This window comes from Bacillus rossius, chromosome 3, assembly GCF_032445375.1.
Source record: "Bacillus rossius redtenbacheri isolate Brsri chromosome 3, Brsri_v3, whole genome shotgun sequence".
Taxonomy (NCBI): domain Eukaryota; kingdom Metazoa; phylum Arthropoda; class Insecta; order Phasmatodea; family Bacillidae; genus Bacillus; species Bacillus rossius.
The window spans coordinates 117,389,993-117,413,807 of record NC_086332.1 but is presented as its reverse complement, the minus strand read 5'-3'; the positions used below and the strand labels follow the sequence as shown (position 1 = coordinate 117,413,807).

The 23,815-nt window shown below is 36.4% G+C and overlaps 1 protein-coding gene across 4 annotated transcripts in view; it reads right to left on the bottom strand.

The window, feature by feature from the left end:
- The window catches only part of LOC134531185 (coiled-coil and C2 domain-containing protein 2A), a 210,444-nt gene that overhangs the window by 109,366 nt on the left and 77,263 nt on the right, over nt 1-23,815 (bottom strand). For all 4 annotated transcript variants that reach the window (XM_063366819.1, XM_063366822.1, XM_063366821.1 and 1 more), the window contains exons 9-12: nt 20,894-21,011; nt 19,098-19,378; nt 16,408-16,648; nt 4,946-5,178 (exon numbers count right to left, since the gene is read on the bottom strand). In XM_063366819.1, coding sequence (XP_063222889.1) covers nt 4,946-5,178; nt 16,408-16,648; nt 19,098-19,378; nt 20,894-21,011 — 873 coding nt within the window. The remainder of the gene's footprint in view (nt 1-4,945; nt 5,179-16,407; nt 16,649-19,097; nt 19,379-20,893; nt 21,012-23,815) is intronic.

Genomic DNA, 23,815 nt, shown 5'->3' with positions numbered 1-23,815 from the left:
AATACTTCAACTTTATACCTAGGATGGGTCAAACACATACGGCCTAGCCGGTAATGAAAACTAATTATTACTGCTTGGCTCGGGGAACGAAGGACGTTCGTCCAGTTGCGCGCCCAGCAGGCCGCTGTGGCAGTACAGTCGTCCTGTGAAGGTCACCCTGGGCGCTGAACTGAACTTGATGCGACTACGCGTGCCGTGAGTGATAAGGGGCGGAGGGGGGGGGGGGAGGGTAATGTTTGCACCGGGTGGGCACGTCCTAGAGATAAGACCATCAGCTAGGTGTAGAGGCCAGGTGCCCGCCTTGGGCGGCGTGGAGAAAAATACGTGTCCGTCGGTCAAAGGGAAAACAGAATTTTAACTTAAATAAATTTAAGAATAAAGAAGAGGGGTGGCAGTTTTAGGACTTACAATAATGTGTCATACAATCTGAATCTAAATAAACCCTAAAATCCTGTAATTATATATTTAATTATTTTAAAATTTAAATTTTAAATTTTAAACTAAATTTTTATTTTATTTATTTATGCTTATAAAATTTGGGTATGCATATAAACCAAACCACGTTAACTACTACCAACTTCCAACTTGTAGCAGAACCATGCTCTATGCTACCATTTTGTAGCAGCAGGAAACCACGGTTTGATTACCATTTTGTAACTTACGCTGGGCTGCAGGTAAACACTCAATAAATTAATAAGTAAAAATTAAGGCCTTGGAAGCATCAGCCCAGAAAACAAAACAACAACAACCAAAATCACAGAGGTGCCCAGACGTCGTACAAAGGAATTTATTTATAACCTACTAGGAACTCTAGGAGGCTATGTGGATCGAGGATGAATAATAATGAAATAACAAGACTGGTGGTTTTATTTATATAACTGCCCTTTTACTAAAATAATTTACTTAGTTTTTTCTTTTATATTTAACTTTCAAGTAAACATGTATTAATTACATATATTACATATATTAATTACAAAAAGGAGGGAGACCCGGGGCAACAAAATACATATAAAAGTAAAACAATCATATCCCTTTAACTTGACCCTGGTTTTAAGTGAGCTCGCAGGCTCAAAAGAAAGAAACAATTATGTTTTGTTTTTAATTTTCTTTTCAACTGAATTTAATTAAATCCTGTGTCCTGGCACCGGAGGTTTCGGTAGATTAAAGTCCAGAAGAAATCATTTTATGTAGAAACTTGTATCTCGACTGGAGAGGGGAGAAAACTTCTGACAGCATGAGCCCAATCACAGACTGCTAATTTGGCAGTGAAGTTCCATTATAATTTGGTGTCTTGAAGCTAATATTGCAGTTAATCTTGCACATTATTCTTGCGCCTAATCTTGCACCCCGCATGTAACCAAAGTCCCAAATTGCTTAGACTGGTTAACAGGCGGCTAAGTCTGGGCAAGACTACGCCCAGGGAAAGGCCAAAAAGAGAGAGGGGGGGGGGGGGAGATATGACGAGACCACTTACCCAAAACAGCGGGGTGAAGTCATATAGGCTGGCTCCAGGAGCAGAAAAGGCAGCTCCCGGCGTGGAAGTTCGCGGTAGTCATGACGAGAGAGGAAGAAATAATTTAGATTAAAAAAAACTATTACGGGCAGCCAAATTAAAAAATAAGAAGATTGAGGCCTCTATGCCTTGACGTTGGTGACTACATGACGTAGTGTCGAGTCTTGGTCGAACAACAGAGATTGACTCTCGCGAATCGCGACGCGTGGTCCGCACAGACCAGATGCTGCCCGCCGAATATTCGAAAAATGGCGTCGAGGCGCCTAATTAAAGGAAGTAGGAAGTAACTGCCACCCTCCAAAGAAGGGGGGGGGGGGGGGGGCCGTGATTGCCCGAAGGTGTCCGGAAATGCCCGAAGGTGCGAAGCAGACTGCAAAACGCTCGCCGCGCTCTAACGCGAGTCGCAGGCAAACTGAGATCGCAATTGCACTGCGACTGCTGCCAAGGTCGATTGTGACAAGCTGTCTATTATGGGAGGGATGAGTAGTGCGCTCGGGCGGCCAAGATGAGAACCTGTCTGGAGGGTCACAGAAACGTCCGCTAGATTGCAATGGGTGCTCTCGCAACTGGCGGACAGAGTGAGGTTAGGGATTTTTCCCGCCGCTAGACTTCGCTGAGGGCGCTTTTTGACAAGGGCGAATGTCCTTGGGGAGACCATGTACCCTGAGCGGGTTCACTGGAGGATGATGATCCGGGTTGAAATTCTCGTGAAGCTCCAGGTGGGTGATGAGGGAAGGGGGGTCTAAACTTGCTAAGTCGCCTGGGAAAGGCGTCGTGTGGACCGTCCCAAGGCGTCGCCGCGGACTGTAATATGCTCCTCGACGTGCTGACAAACAGCTTACCCATGCTTGCCTCCGAGAAATAAAAGTTGCTAGTGGTGGGCTTGGGGTAGCGTTCACTGGCACGAAAAGTCATACTGTTACAGGGAGAAAACGTGATGCAAACCGCTGCCGAGATGCTGCGATCACCAAATGTTAGCAAAGGTATCTGATTGGGCCTGCGAACAAGCGCAGGTGCATTGGGTTGCACAAGATTAAGTCGGAGTGTACAGTAATGGAAACAAAATTAAATGAAATTAAAAATGCTACCTTATTTTTCTGGTATCCTTCTATAAAAATTTAAAATTAAATTTAAAATCGTACATTTGTGCCTGAAAGTAGCACTGAAACGGCACACTTTAAACATGTGAAGTAACAAAGTCTTGATTTTGCCTTGCAAGTTTCTCATACACTTCACGTATAAAAACTACACTTGAGCTAGCAGAGGTGACATTAATAATGCAGCACTATGTACATTCCGTGATTGTATTAAGTATTCTTGGTAATAAGTGTGAGAATCCCAGTGAGAGATGACCTAGTTATTCAGTGATGCTCTGATAATCCCTGACCAACTGTGTCGCTGGTTAATGCCATCCCCATTTCTTAAATGAGTTAATCATAGATCTATTATGTATTCTGATCATAGTACTTGGTAAGGTTTCTCAATGTCATGTAATTAACAGATATTTATTGTTTTGGAGAAGTATTCATGTGTTTGCCAAGTGTTTCCTGATCAAAATTTACATTATTTCGTGCTTTTGTATTTCTGATTATATACTTGTTTTATAGTGAATAAGTCACTTAAAGTTATTTTTACCTGTTTCTTTATTTGTATGGTTACACTTCTATGTGCTTCACTTATTTTTTAGGTATTGTTCATTGTATTTCTTTACATTGTTAATATGGGGATACAGGAATTGTTGTAGAAGGTTCTGGAACAATTGGACTGAAGCAATGGTTTTATCAGTTATATAAGCATGAGAGAGAAAGACAGGCAGTGCCCGTGCATGGGAAAGTATAGTGATTTTGGTAGAGAGGCTATTGTTATGTCCCAGTGATTGGCTCATTTTTCTTTTGTAATTGTCGTGATTGGTCAGAAATTACATTACATGAGTAACTTTCTCCTTGTTGGAGGACACAGGGCGAACACAGAGTCAGTCAGTGTGTGGTTGCGGCACCGAAAGGTCGCGGTCACGTAATGGCTTGCAATTAATTTAATAACGGCTGTGGTTGTGGCTATACCGTGTATATTGAACTTTTTGACGTGACGTCTAATAAATAGATGAATGCCGGCTGCACGCATGAAAGTGTCCCATTACGCACTTTGTCCCGTTTCGCTGTGTCCCATTACGCTCATTTTATATTTCTCTTTGCTAACCTGAACCTCCTAGCATTGCAACCGAGTCCGTGGCGTAATTCTGTTTTCATGCATTTCAATGTAACATTTTCATTGCTCTTTACTAACCCGTTCATCCTAGCATTGCTGCAGAGTCCGTGGCGCAAATATATTATTTTTGACTGCATCTTGATGTTGGGTAAGCCATTTTCCTTCACATCATTCTAGAAACACTCCTATTCGTTTCCTACTTTTCCTATCATCGTCCTATCCTTAACAGAATAACACAGACTTGAAGAAGTTAAATAGCAAACATGTATACAAGTTATAGTTAAAATAATCTCTTCGTTAAAGTAATAAACATATTTGAATTAATGAGTGCAAATAAAAGTAAATTTATCAATGAAATTGTAGATTTCATTTCACTCCTTCTTTGTATCCATACAAAATAGTGATAATTCATTACAAATGATTCAATTTTATTCATAAAAGTATGCTATCATTTCATTAATGTTTTGTTATGACTTTGTCACATTAAACTATTGTCTGTAAACTGACTTTACAGAAAACCATTTTTTTTTTTGTGTTTAGGAACTTTGTTCAGAAATTTTGGCCACAGTTGTCAGTAACAACCCACAATGATGATAAGAATAATTTTGTCACTGTTCCGAGGACTACAGTGTACAATTGCTTCTGAAGAAAGCATGCAATTTTAAAACTGCTCAAGATATACGAGTGGTGTCAGTTTATGAAAAGCATTTAAGAATGTGTTGAGGGCAGATGGATATAATTCGTTATTAAACTATAGACAGTGAAAATGGCTAAAACCACATCATATCAGAATATTTTTTAGTCATGAAACACCTGGTATAGATTCTTGAAAGCATTCAAAGGACTTGCATTATGTCTTTATGTTCATTTATCCATCATATAATGTTAGATACCAGTGAAATTTAATAGTTGTCCTATGCATGACAAGAAGACTTCATGGCATTTCAGAGCTTTGTATTTAGAGGCAATACTGCGCAAGATGCAGCAGCTATCATTGAATTTATCATCCTGCCTCAGTACATAGATACACCTAACTATTTTATTAGTACTTCAAAAAAAAATTTGAGTAAAAATTTAGGAAAGTGTAAAATCTGGAAGTGCAAAGAGAGCCCTATATATTTTATCGCACATTCCTGTGTTTGTAATTTTACCTACTTTAAGTGCCGTGGAGACACGTTGAGGAACATGATTTGATCCGAGTTGCACTAATCACTGCAGTGGTCTCACTTGTTTGGTGCAGGGTTCTGGTCCACAGGGAGGCTGTGAGTCAGCTCCAGATGTAGCAGGGGCTCTCCTGGGGGACGCATGCACTCTTTCAGCCGTTCCTCCACACCAGCAGCCATCCCCACGACGTCCAGCTCCCCAGACTCTTCCACCTCTTCGTCCTCCGACGCTTCATCGGCTCGCGAGTCCTCCGTCCTTTCCTGTGCAGCCTCCTGCTGCCTCTTGCATGCCTTGCGCTGCACATGCAAGCAGTACGATTGTTTACAAGTCCTTACTTCATGCGTTTAAAACCTTTTTAGAAAGTGTATTACAATGTTAATATTAGACATCCACATTTCCCAAGTACGCTGTGAGTGCCCTCACTCATTATATAAATGTGCATGGGCTGGCAACTCACTCACAGGAATTACTGAATTAATAAATTAGGACTTAATGTCTCGCTGACATTAATGTCATTAGAGGCACAGGAAAACCAACTTTAAATACAGTTATAGCTTATAGGTATCCTAAAACACTATTGAAACTTTATTTTCTATACTACAGAAAATTTGCACAATACACCTATCCCTCACTTAGCACGTCTTCAGATTGCATGGATTCATTTAGCGCAATGTGATTTTTACTGCCCCAGTCTCAAATAGCACGAAATCTCAGCAGGCAAAAAAAAAAAAGTCAAGCACGACGCCACGAAGTCTGTTTCAACTTCTGTAAACAACAGATGTGCCGTGGGATACATTTAGCCAAACACAGGGGGAAAAGATGCGCATGCAGATCTGGCTGTACAAACATCAGCTATGGCAAGTTAAATTGCAGATATGGAGTGTAAAGGTTAAAATTTTTTTACATCCGCGCATATGCTGCCGTGCCGTACCGTTGTCGCCTGGCCACAGACCGGGCCGTGAACTCAGTCTAGCCAGTGGCAGGGAATTCAATCAAACAAAAGCAACGTCTGCCTATTCAGCTGCCGGTAACTGTACGTGCTTGATCACTCATAATGGATCATGTTCAAGTATTTGAGACAAAATTAGAAGTATTACAGTGCGCAGATTGTAATGAAGGCTACACTTATGTTGATAACACTTTACTTTTAAGCAAGTCAACTGTGCGCACAATCGTACAAAATAAGGACTCTTATCAAAAGTTTATATAAGTCTGATGCTGTTGGTTGTACTAGCGGAAATATATTTGACATTAGATACCGGAACAGAAATGAACAGATGATTCACATGGAAAAGGTTTCTAAATGAATGTTGCAATGAAAAAAATTATCATTGGCCTGACAGGACTGGTGTGAACCAGGTGGTGATATGCGAATAAGCACTTTAATTTTTGAAAAATTAAAATGTAATCATCCGGACAGTAATATAGGTTTCACTGTCAGTAAAGGATGGTTTGGAAAGGTACGCGACGTGAGTTGAAGGTCTCGCCCAGACGGGCAAGTCAGCCAGCCGACTGACGATGAAGTACATAACCACATATCTCCCGTTACGCTGTGACGTATTTATCATACAAAGTGTGATGGGAGGCATATAAAGATAAATAGTGTGACATGTTTATAGTTGAGTGTTATTCAGCGCATTTATATTCTGTAAAGTACATTTTCCTACACAATTTTGGAACACATTAAATAAATTAGCCTTGCTATTTATGGAAACTAATGCTTCAGAATACATGATTTCAAATAACAAGAGCATTTTTAGGAACTAATTAGTTGTGCTAAGTGAGGGATAGGTGTACATGGTTAAACACTGAAATAAACAAATTTTCTTGAAAATAGCAAAAAAACAACTGCTTATTTTCCAAATAGGAACAATCAGCACACACAATACACATCTCTAATGTGCGAGGCGCTAGCAGATCAACTTTTCTTCTGGAAGGGTCACAAAACAAAGTGTTCACTGTTCTCTACATGTAAAAAATTTAAAATATTTGCCAAACTTATCTTAAATCAGAATTTCTGGAGAACCATCCATAATTTGTAACTATTACTACTGATTTGTGATTGTTGACATGTCTGGAGGCGTGGGGTGACGAGATGTCGATGGAGTATTGATAGCATGCCTAGGGGAAGGAAACATAAGTGCCTCAAAAGAAAAAAATTTATATTTAACTTGTCTGGCCCCACCGGGAATCATGCACACAGGTCCGCTCAGCAAGGGACAGGTCCTGAAGCAAGTGCATCTGAGAGCACACCCAGCTGCCAGAGTGACTTCCTGACCTCCCAGGCATGTGAGTGTTCCAAGCTGTCATTCACCTGAACTCCACACATACCACTGAGAGCACTGACTAGTTATGATTGTGTTGTACAATACAATTGTAAGCTTCTATGAATACGTTTTTTTTATTTCATTTGAATTGGATATTACAATGTTCACGAATGTTGAATATTTTTCGAATCTAGTTAGAAACATACACGGTAATGAATTTCATTTTCATACTTCACAAAAATCCAAGAAAAACTGATTGAAAGTACAGTAAAATAAAAAAAATTAAAAACAGAGAGGAATATATATAGAACCATAATGAACAGGTGTAAAATAAAGGAAATTAAGACAAAAAAACTGTCACTGCATTTTTTAACCAATAAATTTTAAGTTTGAAAGTTGTTTTGCTGATATTATTATATACACCAAATATCAGTATTATTAATAATTTTAAATCATAATCACTGATTAGTTGTAAAATATTTAAAAAAATATGAGAATAATGTTGCAGAAAACAAATCTAAATTTCTCAATAAATCATCTCAGCCTTATCCATGTTAATTTTTATATATATATATATATATATATATATTTGGTGAATGATTCCTGCATGGTGTAGGCATATCCACTGGAAAAATATAATTAGAAAAAATATGAAATTTGAAATGTATAATTGAACATAACATTTTTCCTGAACATTGAATATCAAATTATTCAAGACTATTAAATATTTTTGAATACTCTCAGGCTGCTATAAATTTGTGGTTGCTACTACAGTTATCCTTATCTTCTTTATAAACATACTAGCTAATGCCTGGTATGCATTGCAATCCTTCTTTAGAATTTTTTTTGTAATTTTTTTTTAAATTTGTACACATATACAAAGCATCACTTGCTATCTATCTCTCTTTATCTCTCTGTAACTCTCTCTCTCTCTCTATATATATATATATATCTTTATCTCTGTATATTCATATCTCCATAATACTCCATATCTCCATATCTCTCAATCTATATATCTCTATAGCACACTATATATCCATATCTGTTGATCTCTACAGAAATATAGCAGTATAATTCTCTAAATTTCTAACCGTATATTTTTATATCTTTATCTATCTACTATATATATATTTCTCTTAATATATATATATCACTCTACATATCTCTCTAGTCCTATAACTCTATATCTATATATCTATATCTCTCTCCATCACTCTATATTTCTCTATCACTTTATCTCTAACCCCCTCAATCTCACTGTCACTCTCTACCCCTCTCCCTCTCTCTGTCTATATATATATATATATATATATATATATATATATATATATATATATCCATCCATCTCTCTCTTGACTCGCATGCCACCATTATTAGTCGGACCATAGAAAAGAGGAACTGACATAAAGTATTTAATGGTAATTTTCAGATACTACTCGTATTTTCGAAATTTAACCTGATCACTGACCTTCCTCGTGTTTTAAATATGGAGGTAAGAAGTAAGGGAGTTGGTGTATACAATCTTTGCCATTTTAATATTTGAAGTCAAAATGAGAACGACCTTTAACCCCCCCCCCCCCTTTTTTTTGCTTCTGCACAGCAAAACAATTATTGGTTATAATGGAATTTAATCCTAATTTCTTGCATATGTGTTGGTATTATGTTTCTTTAGCAATTTCACTACATGATGGCATATTTATAATTTTTCCTAGCGAGTTCTTTTCAAGCTATTAAACAAATTTATAGCACATAGCAATCCTAATATCACTTTTAATTGTGAATGTTCAAAAATCTAAAAGAAAAATAGAAAAAAATCTAGTTTTGTAATAATTTGACACAAATATGCCAAAAAAAAATCTCTTGAACCTATCACTACCAAACTTCACAGGATCACCCGCTGGGCTAATCTGAAGATTGCCTGAAACTTTCATCAAAATCGGTCCAGCCGTTTTGGAGTCCCTAGGGAACATACATACACATATAGATGTGTGTGTGTGTGTGTGTGTGTATATATATATATATGCACACACACACATATATATATATATATATATTACTCAACCATCTTTGTTTCCCATTTATGACTCTTCATGTCAAAGCAGTTTAAGTGGCATGCAACCCTACCTCACACGGCTGGCTGTAGCAGTAAGCCCAATGTGGCCAAAGTACCAAGGGGTATTGAATCATATACCCTCAGGTCAACAACATGCATGGTCCCATCATCAGCCTACTTGTAACAATCCAGACCTCACCGGCTAGCTCAAAATTGGTCTGAATTGCTCATACATACACTTGAATAATTTGTTGGACTCAAAAATACTGTTCGAATTTCATAAAAAAGTTGCTCTAAATGATTCATGCTGAAAATAAATTCACTGCTTTTTATTACCGTATACCGAAAACTCACATTAGCACAAAAGCTACCCTCTTCCAAACACAACACTGTTCCAGATAATTCACAAACCATCACACAAAAGTTTGTTGCTTCAAGAAAACAATTAACTTTAAAATGGTACCAAAATGTCTGCCAAAGAGAAGATTTATTAATGATATTTATGTCTGTGTTCACACACTAACTCATAGCACAAGCCAAGGACCCTGTCCATGGAACATTGACTAAACTAATTTTCAAGACTCATTGGGGGCTTAGCACCAATGACTGCAATCAAAAAATTCTAAATAACATGTCCAAAAATGTTTATAAATAGGTGCTGCCTGGACCACAGCCGTGAAATTTGCTTCAACTCACTACATTATTATTTAATTTTGAGCCATCATCTGACCGCAACCCTTTGTTCTCACAACTACATGACTAACGACCGACCTGACTACCTACATCATGTCCTCACAACCAATCACATACAAGCTTAAAACATACTTTCAAAGATCAGCCAATAAAGCACAAGTTACAAGAAATGAAATAACTCTGCATACATATAACTAAGGGCTTTCCCTTCTCTGTCTCTTTCCAATTATGATGATGCATTTGTCCTTGAGTTTCCACATTCGGCATGGAATAATTGATTCTGATTCTCTCTTGCACTCTAACACTGAGGTAATTTACAGTCACACTGGATTATCATGCTTTCATAAAAAGAATAATAACAAAAAAAAGCAAAGAAATATATATGTCTGCACCTGAAAACTAACCAACCAGCCAGATAAACTTTTTGCCCTAAAAGTTTAAATTTAGTTAATTAACAAACACACTTAAAAAACTTAATGATTTAATTTGAAATAAGAGCAAAACAACACATTGCTAACATATAATCAGCCAGTATTAACACTGAAACAGAAAACCTAGCCAATTACTGAAAAATGGTCAAAAACCATTACAAATTACATATTTATGCCAATGTTTTACATGTCGAGAGGGTAAGAATCTGCAATGCTAAACACTTATGGGTCTCCGGTATCAGTACGATGCGTTACTAAATAAGGTATGCTGCTGAATGTTTTACAAGAGAATGTTTACTTTAAAAATGATCCTCCCATTGCTTGCGAATTTTATCACCACCAACCTCGCCCCTTTCCACATTCTGAGGTCATGTCTGAGCACAATACTTACTACCTCATCATTACTAAAATCAAGGGTATGTTGGCTTAATAAGGCCAAACAGCTTCAATTGTGACAACACAACTACTGGGCTGTGTAATTTTAAATTTTTTAAACATATTTAACTAAAATTTTAATTGTCAGTATCAACAACTACAATTCTCGTGCTTCATTTCCCTGTATTTCTTCACCATCTGCTTTCAAGTCTTATGAGAGAATATGAAGGCCAGTGAGAAACTCAGGAGGAAATATCGCCAATTGCTGCTATTCTTAAATGAAATTAAAACTAAAAAGTTAGATACCTTAACATGCAAATGAAATGAAAACATAAACAAAAATTCTTCATTAAGGTTCACCTCTTGATGCAAAATAATTCCTGAGCTATGAAAAGTCCCTTTTACTTTTGAAACATGGAAAAATATATATTAAGGTATTTTAACTTAAACATGTATTATTGGCCACTCTGTAAACAAATCCAACCCTTTCAGACAAATTAATTCCAAAAGATGTATGTGTTATCTTTGACACAGCAGAATTTAACCCAAATTTTAAGTTATTGTAAATTATGAGAGATTTAATAATTCAAATATTCTTTTATTTAGAGTTTAGGTCACCTTACATTAATCAAATGTCTCTTATTATCAAGGTTGTCTTATTCTCAAGTGTATTATGTATATTCAATATTCAATATTCAATATTCCCTATTCCTGGTTTCCCTGGTCTCATAATTCCATGCATCATACTTTGAAGCCCTTGAAGATAAGTTTGTGAATTCTGATGTCTCTTTAATAATAATAGGTGATTTTAATGTTCCAGGCATTGACTGGTCTCAACTGTATACCCAAAATATAGTTCAATCAAATATTAAGTCGAAAGCCAGATCATTAATCAACTTTGTATCAGCAAGAGGTTTAACTCAGCTTAATCATACTCAACCTTCGGCCCAACTCTTGGACCTATGTTTTACTAATATGGAATTATGTCTGGTTAGCAAAGCTCTGGAACCACTAGTTAAAGAAGATAGTTTTCATCCTGCATTAGAGATAACCTTCCAATTTGATATGTCAATTAACGATAATACATCGTCGTCATATAAAAACTATAAGATTGGTGACTACCTAGGCCTTTTTATTGCTCTTAGGGACCATGACTGGTCAATTTTATACAATTCTAAAAATATTACCTAATACCATGGTTGACTACTGTATATGGTTCTATTAAAAAGGCTATGAAGTATCCCCTATGGTATTCTAACCAGCTAATAAAACCTCTTAAGAAGAAATTGCACTATCATAAATTATATAAACAAAATCTGAATCCGTTTTACTATTCATTATTCTCAGATTACCGCAAGGAAACTAAATCACTTCTGCGTAGAGATAAAACAAACTGGCTTTGTAATATTAACAACAAAATTAAACAAAACCCTAAATTTTTTTGGAATTATGTTAAAATAATGAGAAAGGGTTATAGTCAGCATCCCTCAATTAAAATTAATGACTCAATTACGGATAATAATAATTTAATTGTGAATTGCTTTGCTGAATATTTTTCAAGTGTCTATGTAACTCCTAATAACAAAAATAACCAATATATTTCCAATTGTAGTTCATACAATATCCCTATGTCTAGTATCTCAATTAGTCTAGTCCTTTGGAGTATAAAAACCTTAAAATTTCCATTGTCCACAGGACCTGATAACATACCAAATTTTATTATCAAAGGTTGCTCCTTAATCCTTGCTTCTCTCTTACAGCATATATATAATTTCAGTATTGTAAATAGCATCTACCCCGACAAATGGAAAATTGCCAAGATTATTCCTGTACACAAAAAGGGCAAAACTTCTATTGTTTCAAATTACAGGCCTATATCCCTTTTAAATGGATTTGCCAAAATATTTGACAAAATAATATTTAAACACTTAGCGTTTAATGTAAATAATAGATTGTCTGATTCACAGCATGGTTTCAGAACAGGTAAAACAACCATGACAAACTTAGTCTCCTTTCTTAATCCCATTTATTCTGAAGTCATCACACGTGGTCAAGTAGATGTTTGTTAATTTGATTTAGCTAAAGCTTTCAACACTGTTAATCATCAAATACTACTAAGCAAATGTTCCAAAATTGGGCTAAGTGATAAATATTTATCATGGTTAACAAGCTATTTAAATAACAGAACATTTTATGTTTCAGTACAGAATATAAATTCAGATCTCCACCCAACTCCTTCTGGCGTCCCTCAAGGTGGCACACTATCTCCTTTACTTTTCAATATTTACATTGATGATATAATATCTGGATTAAAAAACTCAGTTGGCACTCTTTTTGCTGATGACTTAAAGATATATAGAAACATCACTTCATATCATGACAGTTATCTACTACAATGTGATATTACAGAAATTTCTATTTCTAATATGGAAAAAACTTCTATCATTACCTTCTCTAGAAAAATCTACCCGTTGCAATATGAATACAAACTTAATAACTCACCTATTACAAAATCTCAACATGTCAAAGACCTAGGAATTTTACTTGATCAAAAACTATTTTTTCATCTTCACATTGAAAACATTATCTCGGTATCTAATAAAATACTTGGTCTAATTAAACTTATCACCTCCAACACCTCAAATATCGACTACTCTATTCTCTCTCTCTATACAGCTCTAATAAGATTGAAACTTGAATATGGTTCTAATATGTATATGGAATAGCATCAATAGCACTGACATTGAAAAGCTTGATAGGTTTCAATCTGAAGTATCTGACTATATTAACAAAAAATTAAATCCCATCAATAACATAGATTTCAATTCCCTCCTCGGTTCATTATCAACTAGAAGAAAGATCTTAGATGCTATTTTTGTTTTCAATCGTTATTATGGTAATCTTATATGTCCTCATATGATTGATGTAACTGACATTAAAATTCCTTCATTTAATAGCCATAAACCACCTTTTTTGTGCACATGCACACTCTTAAATACAAATTATATTATATATAGACTTGTTAATAATTTCAATATGTATGTTAATCACTTACAACCTACCACAGAGAAAAAAACTTGTTAAAAAAATTATTTTTTTGGCATCCAAAGATTAATTACCTTTATGGTACTTACCTTAGTTACATGTAGTATTTAAATTTTATATAATTGTAATTTTTAATTAATCTAAAAATTTATATATATATATATATATATATATATATACACACGTGTGTGTGTGTGTGTTAATATATATATATATATGTTAATATATATTAAAATATATGTTAATATATATATATATATGTGTGTGTGTTAATATAACCATGTTATTCTCATGAAACTTTTTGTTAGTTTAAGCAATTATTAGAATTTAAGCATTCATATGGATATTTGTATGTTTTATTGTCTTGTCTTTGTTTTGTCCTACTATTTTTGTGTTCTTATAATTGTTTTGTTCTAGTTTTTGTTCTGTTACTGTATTTGTTTTGTACTTGTCCTACATGTTGTGCCCACCATTGGAGCCTTGTGCTGTTGGTGTAGGGCATGTTACAAATATAAATAAATAAATAAAATAAAAATAAATAATATAAATACTTGTACCAACACATATGCAGTTATGCCTGTTGTAAATTACTGCACTCAATACAAGAACTGTCTTGCCTCTGGAACACCACAAATCAATTTGTGACCACTCATTACCATCAAATCATTACACTAATTACATTGCAATGCTTTTGGTATCTGTATGCAGACAACATACCCTCATTAACAGGTTCTGAAAACAAATCTAAATTTGAAAATAGTCTCCACCAACATTGAGACATTTGTCATAGTGTGCAATCAGTTTGAAGAAACCACTCTGGCACAACTCGTTGCCCAGCGATGCAAGGAAATGTTCACAGTCTGCTCCATCTCAACAGTGTTTTGGAAGTGATACGGTTTTCAATGCTGGGATAACAGCACGTACTTCCATTGGCAACCACGTCGTCAGTACACGTCTGTCTGACATCATGATTTGTACTCAAATAACCTTGGGCACGCCGGTCTGCTGCTACTCTCTCGTCGGCGCGCTGACACTACTTCCGTCGTTGAACCAGCAAATGGTGTGGATTCTTACGGCGATTGTTTGTTTCACCTGGTGTACCATTTGCTCTTTCAAAACAATGACGAAACTTACTTCCAGAACGTCCCTCGTATATGGCCCCTAAAATTTTCTCCAATGATCCAAATCTTGGTTTGGTTATTCACTTTGCTTAGTGGAACAAAGACAGCAGTGTGGAGATTAATATTTTTTACTTTTATTTTTCTCATGTCATCATGGACCACCCTAATAAACAAACATTAGTACTTGTTGAGTGTGACACTTACAGGAGCCGGCTGCCCTGCCCAAGGGACAGACCTGCTGTTCTGGCCACCTTGAAGAGTGCGTGAGGTGACGTGCGATGGGGTGTGGAGTAATGCTGGGATGAATTGGTGGAGTGGAGGGAACAAGAGTACTCTGAGTACACACATAGGCCATGTCAACGTCTGTTTCATTTCCCAATTCCGGAATATCTCAGGTTTGTCCCCAACGGGTATCAATCGCCTCGGCAGAAGGAAATTTTATAACCACATAACTAAGAGTGTCAGCCTGATCACATCCATGTAGACCTTGCCTCATGGGGAAACTACATATCAGTTTTCCATTCATTTTTTGAAACTGTTTTTAGAATGAAACAAATTAAAAAATATATTTATATGACTATGGTAGTTTTATTTTTCAGTATCCTAAGATATGTATATTTTTTAATTTGTGAATTTACAAATTGCAAATAATTGAGCCAGATAATTCCAAGCCAGATGTGCACATGACGAGGAAAGGGAGGTCACGATGATGCAGCTGAGATAAGAACATTTCAAGTTCAGTTGAAACGGGGCAAACATATTTTGGAAATGAAAAGTGAAAAAAGGCTCCATTTGAAAATTTTATGAATAAACAGAGCAGAGACATCTACTTTAGATTGAGTTTTAACAGTTAAAAGAGAGGCAGCAGATGCAAATACAAGGTAATGGCCTGGTGCGCTTGGCGCAGTGTGAAGCTGTTACGTCTTCCCTCTCTTCTCTTTAGGCTGTGCATCCCAACACTATCACTTCCATGCTAGCAGCTAATGAGTACATGTTGACAGAATACATGCAAATAAATAAGGTACTAGATTTCCTAAAATGTTTCTTCAAAAAACAAATTTTAGTGAAGTGTGTTGTGTAATATTATGTTATGGCAGCTACTTTTGTGATTTTGGATTAAATTTGCAAAACACTTAAAGTTGTATTGCTGATACTAATAAATAAAGTCAATATCGGCTTCTACGGATATGAATTGGCACAGGTCTACCAGTAACCAAACAAATGTAAAATCACGGAGAACGTTTAAAAAATTTTTCCAATCAAACAACAAATTATTTAAAACAAAAAACAAAAAAATTATTTGTTTTGAGAAAAAAATAAACTTATTTCTAAAATTTCAATCTCAACATTCCTAGCACTGAATGAAGGCTCAAAACTACACTGTATTTTACATTTTCTTCCCTAAATATAGATTCATACCCAATTTAAATTTTAAAAAATAGTTGAAATAAATAACTTAAAGGTTAGTGGTACCAAAGTAGCTAGGTCAGCCCACAACTTGACAATGAGATGAAGAGGAAGCTGCATGGTTCTGGGTTACCTCCTCCAGCAGCTCCTCCGTCTCCCGCCGGACGGCCTCGTCCCACGCCGCCTGCTGCTCCCGCGGGTCCCCGCCCTGCTCCTGCCGGATGTGCAGGCGAGCAGGGGTGACAGAGTAGCCCTGCGCCTCCCGAAGTCTCTTCAGGTCCCGCCACAGGCACAGGATCCCCGCCAGCAGCTGCCGGTCCCGGCACCCCTCCTGCTGCCACAGCCGGCGCGTCTCCCGCACCTCCTCCCGGTACCTGCGACTCTTACCAGTTACCTCCATGGGTTGGACACCCGAGTTAACATTGTTCCATTATTATGCTTTAATAATATTTCCTTGTAATTTTTATTAACTTTATTTGAATTGTGTTATTTTAATAGTCAGGTTAATTTATTTTTAGTTTTAAATAATTTCCCATGTTAATTTCCTGGTATTTATTTACGCTTCCCACGCACGCTTTCCGATCCCTTCCTTCGGATGTTTTCGGAACGACTTCCCAGCGGAACCGTAGAACGAAGCTGAAGCGATTCAATGGCAGTCGGCGGTGTGGAACGAGACCGGCCGATGATGCGAGGACTTGTAATTTCACCAAAAACGAGCGTAGTGGGTCCAACTGCCAGTGCCTGGCGAGGACGGCACTAAATTCCTACTGTGAGTTTTAATGCACGCCACTGGAGTTTAGCGTCGCCAAACGAAGTAAGGTTATCGACACGTGCTATAAGCCGCTGAGGGCAAAAATTTGCAAATTCGGAAGATGAATTATAGTGTCGCGGACTTGCTGTGTTTTTAAATTAGGCTGCAATGAAATTTAGCAAGGAATACACTGGTACCAGATTTTTTGGTATAAACTGATTTTATCTAACACTGCATTTTAACATAACATTATGTCACATGTATAGAAAATCTTGTTGTTGGTTGCTAATGAATTCTATACACCAGTGTGAGAAAATAGAAACAGTTAATAAGCAGTGAGTTCTGCCTTCTTGTCTGCGAAATTGCTGTGTTTGTGGATGGAAATTCCGAGTACACGATAATACATAACTAAATAAATGACTCGTGAATTAGATAACTGAATGTGTACGGAGTAGAGTTATATGGCCAAGCATGTTAGGAAATGGACATGAACTTTTGCGATGATTTTGAATAGCCAGAAAAACAATTTTTGGAGCGCTCCATTTAGTAATAGTACTTTAAATTGATGGTTTGATTGTTTTTGAATATTTTTTTTCTACTGGAATTAGTGTTAGTAAGAATAGAATATTTGAGAGAATACTTTTATGCTATTTATATTTACCTGGCATTTATTTTTTTTAAACGCATTCGTATGGCAAGGTTATTAAGAACACCTATATATTTGGTATAAAAAATTATGTACATAAAACATTTTAACCACGTGTACAGTTTTATCAGCATTGTGGATTAAATGATAAATACCAGCATTAAGAAACACTAATATTTGCTGTGACGGTCATGATTGGAATGTAAAAAATTTTAGAGAAAATAACAAACTTCAGCTCTTGTTTTTTAATGGAAATAAGTAAGGACAGGTTTAATTTGGGCAGCTGATTGCATAACCCTCTTGGTAGAATGTGTGAGAAATTTGTCAACCTTGACCGCAAAGTTGAAGGTCAAGGGCGTGACAATAACCGTGGCCGGAAAGAGCGACGCCCACGGCCCAACTAGAGCAATGCAAATGGCCCGGCTAGAGAAATGTCCACAGCCTGGCTAGAGCAACACTCTCACCCCGACTAGAGAAACACCCATGGTCTGGCTAGAGCAACACCCATGGCCCGGCTAGAGCAACACCCATGGCCTGGCTAGAGCAACACTCTCAGCCCGGCTGGAGCAACACTCACGGCACAGATAGAGAAACATCCTCTGCCGTTCAGAGCGACGCCCATAGTCCAGCTAGAGCAACAGCAATGGCCCAGCTAAAGCAAAGTCAATGGCCCAGCTAGAGCTATGCCAATGGCCCAGCTAGAGCAACGCCAATGGCCCAGCTAGAGCAACGCCAATCGCCCGGCTAGAGCAATGCGCACGACCCGGCTAAAGCAATGTTCACAGTCAGGCTAGATAAACCTACGGCCCAGCTATATACTTTTCTTGGCGTGCTGCCATACATACGGTAGTTGGTTAATGCCAGAGCATGAGCATGTTCATAGGCAGTTCACAGGCAAGGATTTGTTTTTTAAAAATTGATTACAAAGTGTTCATATAAACATAAATAGACTGAAGCATTATTCATTAGTAGCCTCTACAAACCATTTCTGGGGAGATCAGGCATTCAGTTTGTATTTTAACTGAATTAAGTAAATGTTAACTAACAAAAACAATATTGTAGTTAAAAAATTTCAGAAATTTCCACACCCCCCCCCAGGATTCTTTTCTGAATAAATATATTTCCAGAAATTTTTAAAAATTAAATAGTTGGCATTTTAAATAAATTTCAAATGTTAAAAATCTTGCATTAAAATGGTTATAATAATGGTTTTAATTTCTATAGTACAATTTTGTGTTTATTTACCTACTACCAATTCCTCTATTTTATATATATATTTAAAAATTACTGACAAATTTTGTTTTTTCAGTACAAAAAAATTATATAGTTAAAAAATAATAATATTCAGCTAACCCTGTATCTCAGATGACAATCTACAAGTGAGTATTTGTCCTACTTGTCCCGGTTGTGCGGAACAGCAGCTGACCTGGCGAGTCGGGCAGCCTGCTCCGGCAGCAGGTCCGGGAGGGCCCGGAGGCTGTCGCGGGCCTGGCGCAGGGCCGCCAACTTGCCGGCCAGCCGCCGCTCCTGCCCCAGGGCGACCCGCCGGGCGTGGTGGCGGCACTGCTCCTCCAGCCGGCGGCTCAGCACGTGCTCGCGGCTGAAGAGCGGGTGGTGGCTGAACTCCACCCCGCCCAGCTCCAGCTCCAGCAGGTACAGGCCGTCGGGCGGCAGGACTGCACCGCGGCCCGGGCACCGCACCTCCGCCTGCACACAACACCTGTCATGCCTTACCCGATATCCTTGAGTCATTTCCTACGTAACAGATGATACGTACGACGCACCGTTAAGCTGTCACTCTACCAGGCTACAAAAAGCATTACATATTCAGGTTGTGGACACCTTATTTTCCTAAGGTTGTTTCACACTGTTTTCATTGCATGTGTTTTGCTTGAACAGAAAGCAAAAAAAAACTACAAATGTAATATAAGCTGTGAATTCCATACTGTTACGTGTCTGCCATCTTCAGTGCTGCATTAAAGAACTTTGCTCACAAATATGAAGCTGAGAAATCACCAGTCACTTAATAAATTGAACACCAGATTTTGTCTTTAAAAAAAAAATTACGATATTTCACGTTGATGTTTGGCCCCTTTGAGCACCAAATTTTTTAAATAAAGTGTTTTTGAACTCCATAATTGTTTATTTGCTACAGTGAACTATATTTTTCAAGGTTTATACTTTTTGTGCTTCTACAGTAGAAATCTCTTAAGAAAATTTCCTGCAAAGCAAGTTATACAATTTATCAAAGGACCTATAAATATATACAATTTTTCCCTTTGAATAAAATTTTCCTGTTATGTATTAAGTCTAAATTTCTAAGCACCTTAAGAAATTTCTTAACAGGGATTTACAGTATTTTGTAACATTTTGTTTACTTGTCTATTGTAAATATTGAAATGGTCATTGGGTACCACAACTCTTAACAGTATTACCTATCCCCATCAGAAATGCAGTAAGTTCAATGGTACCTCAAGGTCTAATGTCACCCAGGGGCTAAGCCCATCCAAGGAGCCTGATGTGACCCACCGACACACTCCTTCATTCACCTGCACAGTGCACACCTGCATCTCTTACCGTGTGCACGTGTCTTTCTAACTTGTGCTATCAGTGCCACATTCCTGTAATTCTTTTATTTCATATTTACTTTATACTGACAACTATTTTTATAACCGTCCAAATGGATATGTTCCTTTTTTAGCTTATAAATGAATAAGAATGGCATTGTGCTATACACCTGAATTTCAGAACGCACCCTGTTCCTAAATATATTTCGTAAACCCAAATAACTTAAGAACTTAGTAATATTATTGTAAAAAAGCACTTGTAAAATTTTTAAGGATTTTATTGAAGAGATTCTTTTGATCGCCTTTGGCATGCATTTGAAATTGGCCAAACAGTAATTTTAGTTCAGTGATTAGATGCTTTCTGCAGCCATTGTGCGCTGCTCTCTCCCCAGTCTATTGAGATCTTCACCCGAGGTAGGGCACTCGCTACACTCGAAGACTTAAACATTGTCTGAACTGATCTGTTAGCATCCATCGCTTGTATTAATATTTTTAAACTTCTTTCTTCTTCAAGGCCTACCTCAGGCGGTATTTTCTATAGGTGCCACAGATAAGCCACAAACCTGACAATCAAAAGTTGACCAATTGTAAAACTACTTAAAAGGGTCTTACTGTTGTCATACCAGGGAACAAGACCTAATCCTTAGCTACTCACTGGTTTGTACTCAACCTCCTGGTTGCAGTGAAGTTCTCTGAACATGGCAGTGTTGCACGGGATGCGTTGTCTAGGGTCAGGAAGAGTGACTACTTCACCATCATCACCAAACCACTTCCTGTCATGACAAAAATTATGTACTTGTTTCAACAAAGAACAACTGTGTATAATGTACACCAGCAGTTAGTGAACAGAGTTGTTGTTTAACAGTGATAACTTGCTTGCCAATAAAACAAACACAAACTAATAATGGAGTAGCAGAAGTACATGTTTTATGTTATAACATCTTATATCCATTTTGGATTAACGATTTTACATGATTATCAAATGTCAATACCAAATATGGGAATACAAAAGAAAAATTAATATAAAGTACAATGGGACTTAAAAAAAATCTGTAATAAGTTTCTCTGTAAAAGGAACAATACAGATTAGAGTTACTGTTTAAAAAAAGTTTCTGATACCACACATCCAAAATTAAAAAATCTTCTTAAAAAATTCATTACAGAAATGTAACCTGTTAGAAAAAAGGCAACACTATACTGAAATGAAAACCCTTAATAACAAACTATGAGCAAACTAAATTCACAGGCAGCACAGTGACGCGATCTTGCGGCCAAGGTAAACAGCAGAATCCACCCATAAATTCTGAATTTGAGCGGCTTGATTGGTGCCTGTAGAATGCCAGACAAAAGAACTCTCACTGTTGTACATTAACAACTACACTGGGTGCAAGTGCCAATACAAGCAACATTTTTAACAAAAGCACAGTTTTTATTTAGAATAAAAAATGTAAAGAGAAGTACTATATGTTATTGTTCTATCAAATAAATATTGGCATATCGTAAGCCAATGGTGGGCACATGCACAGAAGACCACAATTAGTCTACTTCATGTTAAGTCTATGTTTGCCATATTGCATTAAACCACAATAAGCTGGACAGACAGACTATTAAAAATATACCAATGAAACTATTTTATTAGTACTGTTTTGCTAACTTCAACAGTTAACTATTTCATTATGAAACTCCACCACTAAGGGGATGAAAAGGGGTAAATACAGTTTTAGGTTAAAAAAATTATAACTTCTAAGTTCAGATATTGGGTATTAAAAGCAAACATACAAAAATCACCAACTCCATTTTACCATTTTCTGAAATCCCCTCCACAAGGGCAAAAGAGGTAGACTAAATTTAGTTTTATGATAAAAATAAATTGGTTATCTTTAAATTAACTTGAGCAGAGAATAATAAACATAGCACAAATAACATGCTTGAGAGTTATGTAGTGAGAATTTTTAATTTTATTGAAATTTATTGCTATGGATGTAAATTTGAACAAAGATGTTTTCTAAAAAAAATTTATATCTCTGAAGAAAACCAAGCAGAAGATAAGAAACTGAACGGGAATAAGATACTTTGTAAAGTATTGGGATTTTTTAATTTATTAAAAATTGACTGCTATGGGGGTGAGAATAAGATAAGTTTAGCTTTAAAATAAATCATTTCTACTAAGCAAACCAAGCCAGAAGTAAGACACTGAAGTAACATTGTGTGACTGTTTTAATTTTCAAAATTTGTTTGCTAAGGGAGATAAAAGGGGTAAAAACTCATATTTCTGAAGACATAAATTTTTCAGATAAGAAATAAATTATTTTAAACTATGAACTACTCTTTACCATCTTCTAAAATTCCAGCATTAAAATAAGATAGGTTTCATTTAATTGGGAAAAAAAATTATAACAGGACTAACCTAAGGGGAAAATTAGTAACTGAGGATAAATTCATTCAAAAAGGGTTATGTAATACATAACCATTTTTTAAAATTTAAATGTTTAGTGGGTGAAAAGGGGGTAATTCTGGTTTTATAATATAAAATCATACCACAGATGCTTAAACAGCAGAACGTAAAATATTAAGTATGAATATTATGCATACCCACATGTGCTGCAAAGGAAGGGTGGGCACCCCCCCCCCCCCCAAAACCCCAAAACAATTACACATTTCATTTCATTGCCCTCAATAATTTACTCATAATATTTTTTAATAATCTATAAAATTAAGTAAAATTAAATGAGCAAAATTGTGTGGTATAAATTATTTTAACATTAATCTTGATTAAACTTCAATAAACCTTTAGGCCGGTAATGAAGAAGGGAGGTCAAGATGGCGCTATTATAAAAGGACATACGTAATGTACTCAAGTTAAGTGGACGACATGTTTTGATCAACACACGTCACCGCCAAGCTCCGGCCGGCCGCACAGCACTAAAAATGATTCAAATATGTACCTACCAATCTTTGGAACTGGAATAATGTTTTACGTTCCACAGTGCAGATGGGATATCCGTAATTACAATGGGTAGTTTGAACCATGTTTGATACCGACTTGATGCTCATAAGTTGAGTCATACCAAGAGATTGATTAGAACTCACGACCCTATTCACATAAGCATAATACCTCACTAATCATAGCCATTTACCCTCTTTCAGTTTGTAGAGGTTGAGTACTTATTCTGTTAAAGCTGGCTTTTACCAAAAGTGCAATGTTACAAAGTGTTGAAAATAACCATCATAAGTGTTTCTTTAAATTTTTTTTAATAATTATTTATTTTAAAATAAATATTCTTATAAGCCTAAGTAAATAAAACAAAAATAAATATAGAACAATCAATGCATTCTGAAAAAAAAAAAAAAAATGTTTGTTTCTTCAAACAAAATTTTTTTTAATTAATACAAAAATTAAAAATTATCCCTTTAATAAATAATATATGGAAAGTTAACTTCAGTGCTTTTGAAAGCCCATGATCATAAAAGATAATGTAGACATAAAGGAAATAACAAAATAGTTAAGCCAAGAAAGTAATTAAGGCAATTGTTTTACAGTTTTAATCTAAATATTTAGTCATTGGGCTGAATTCTT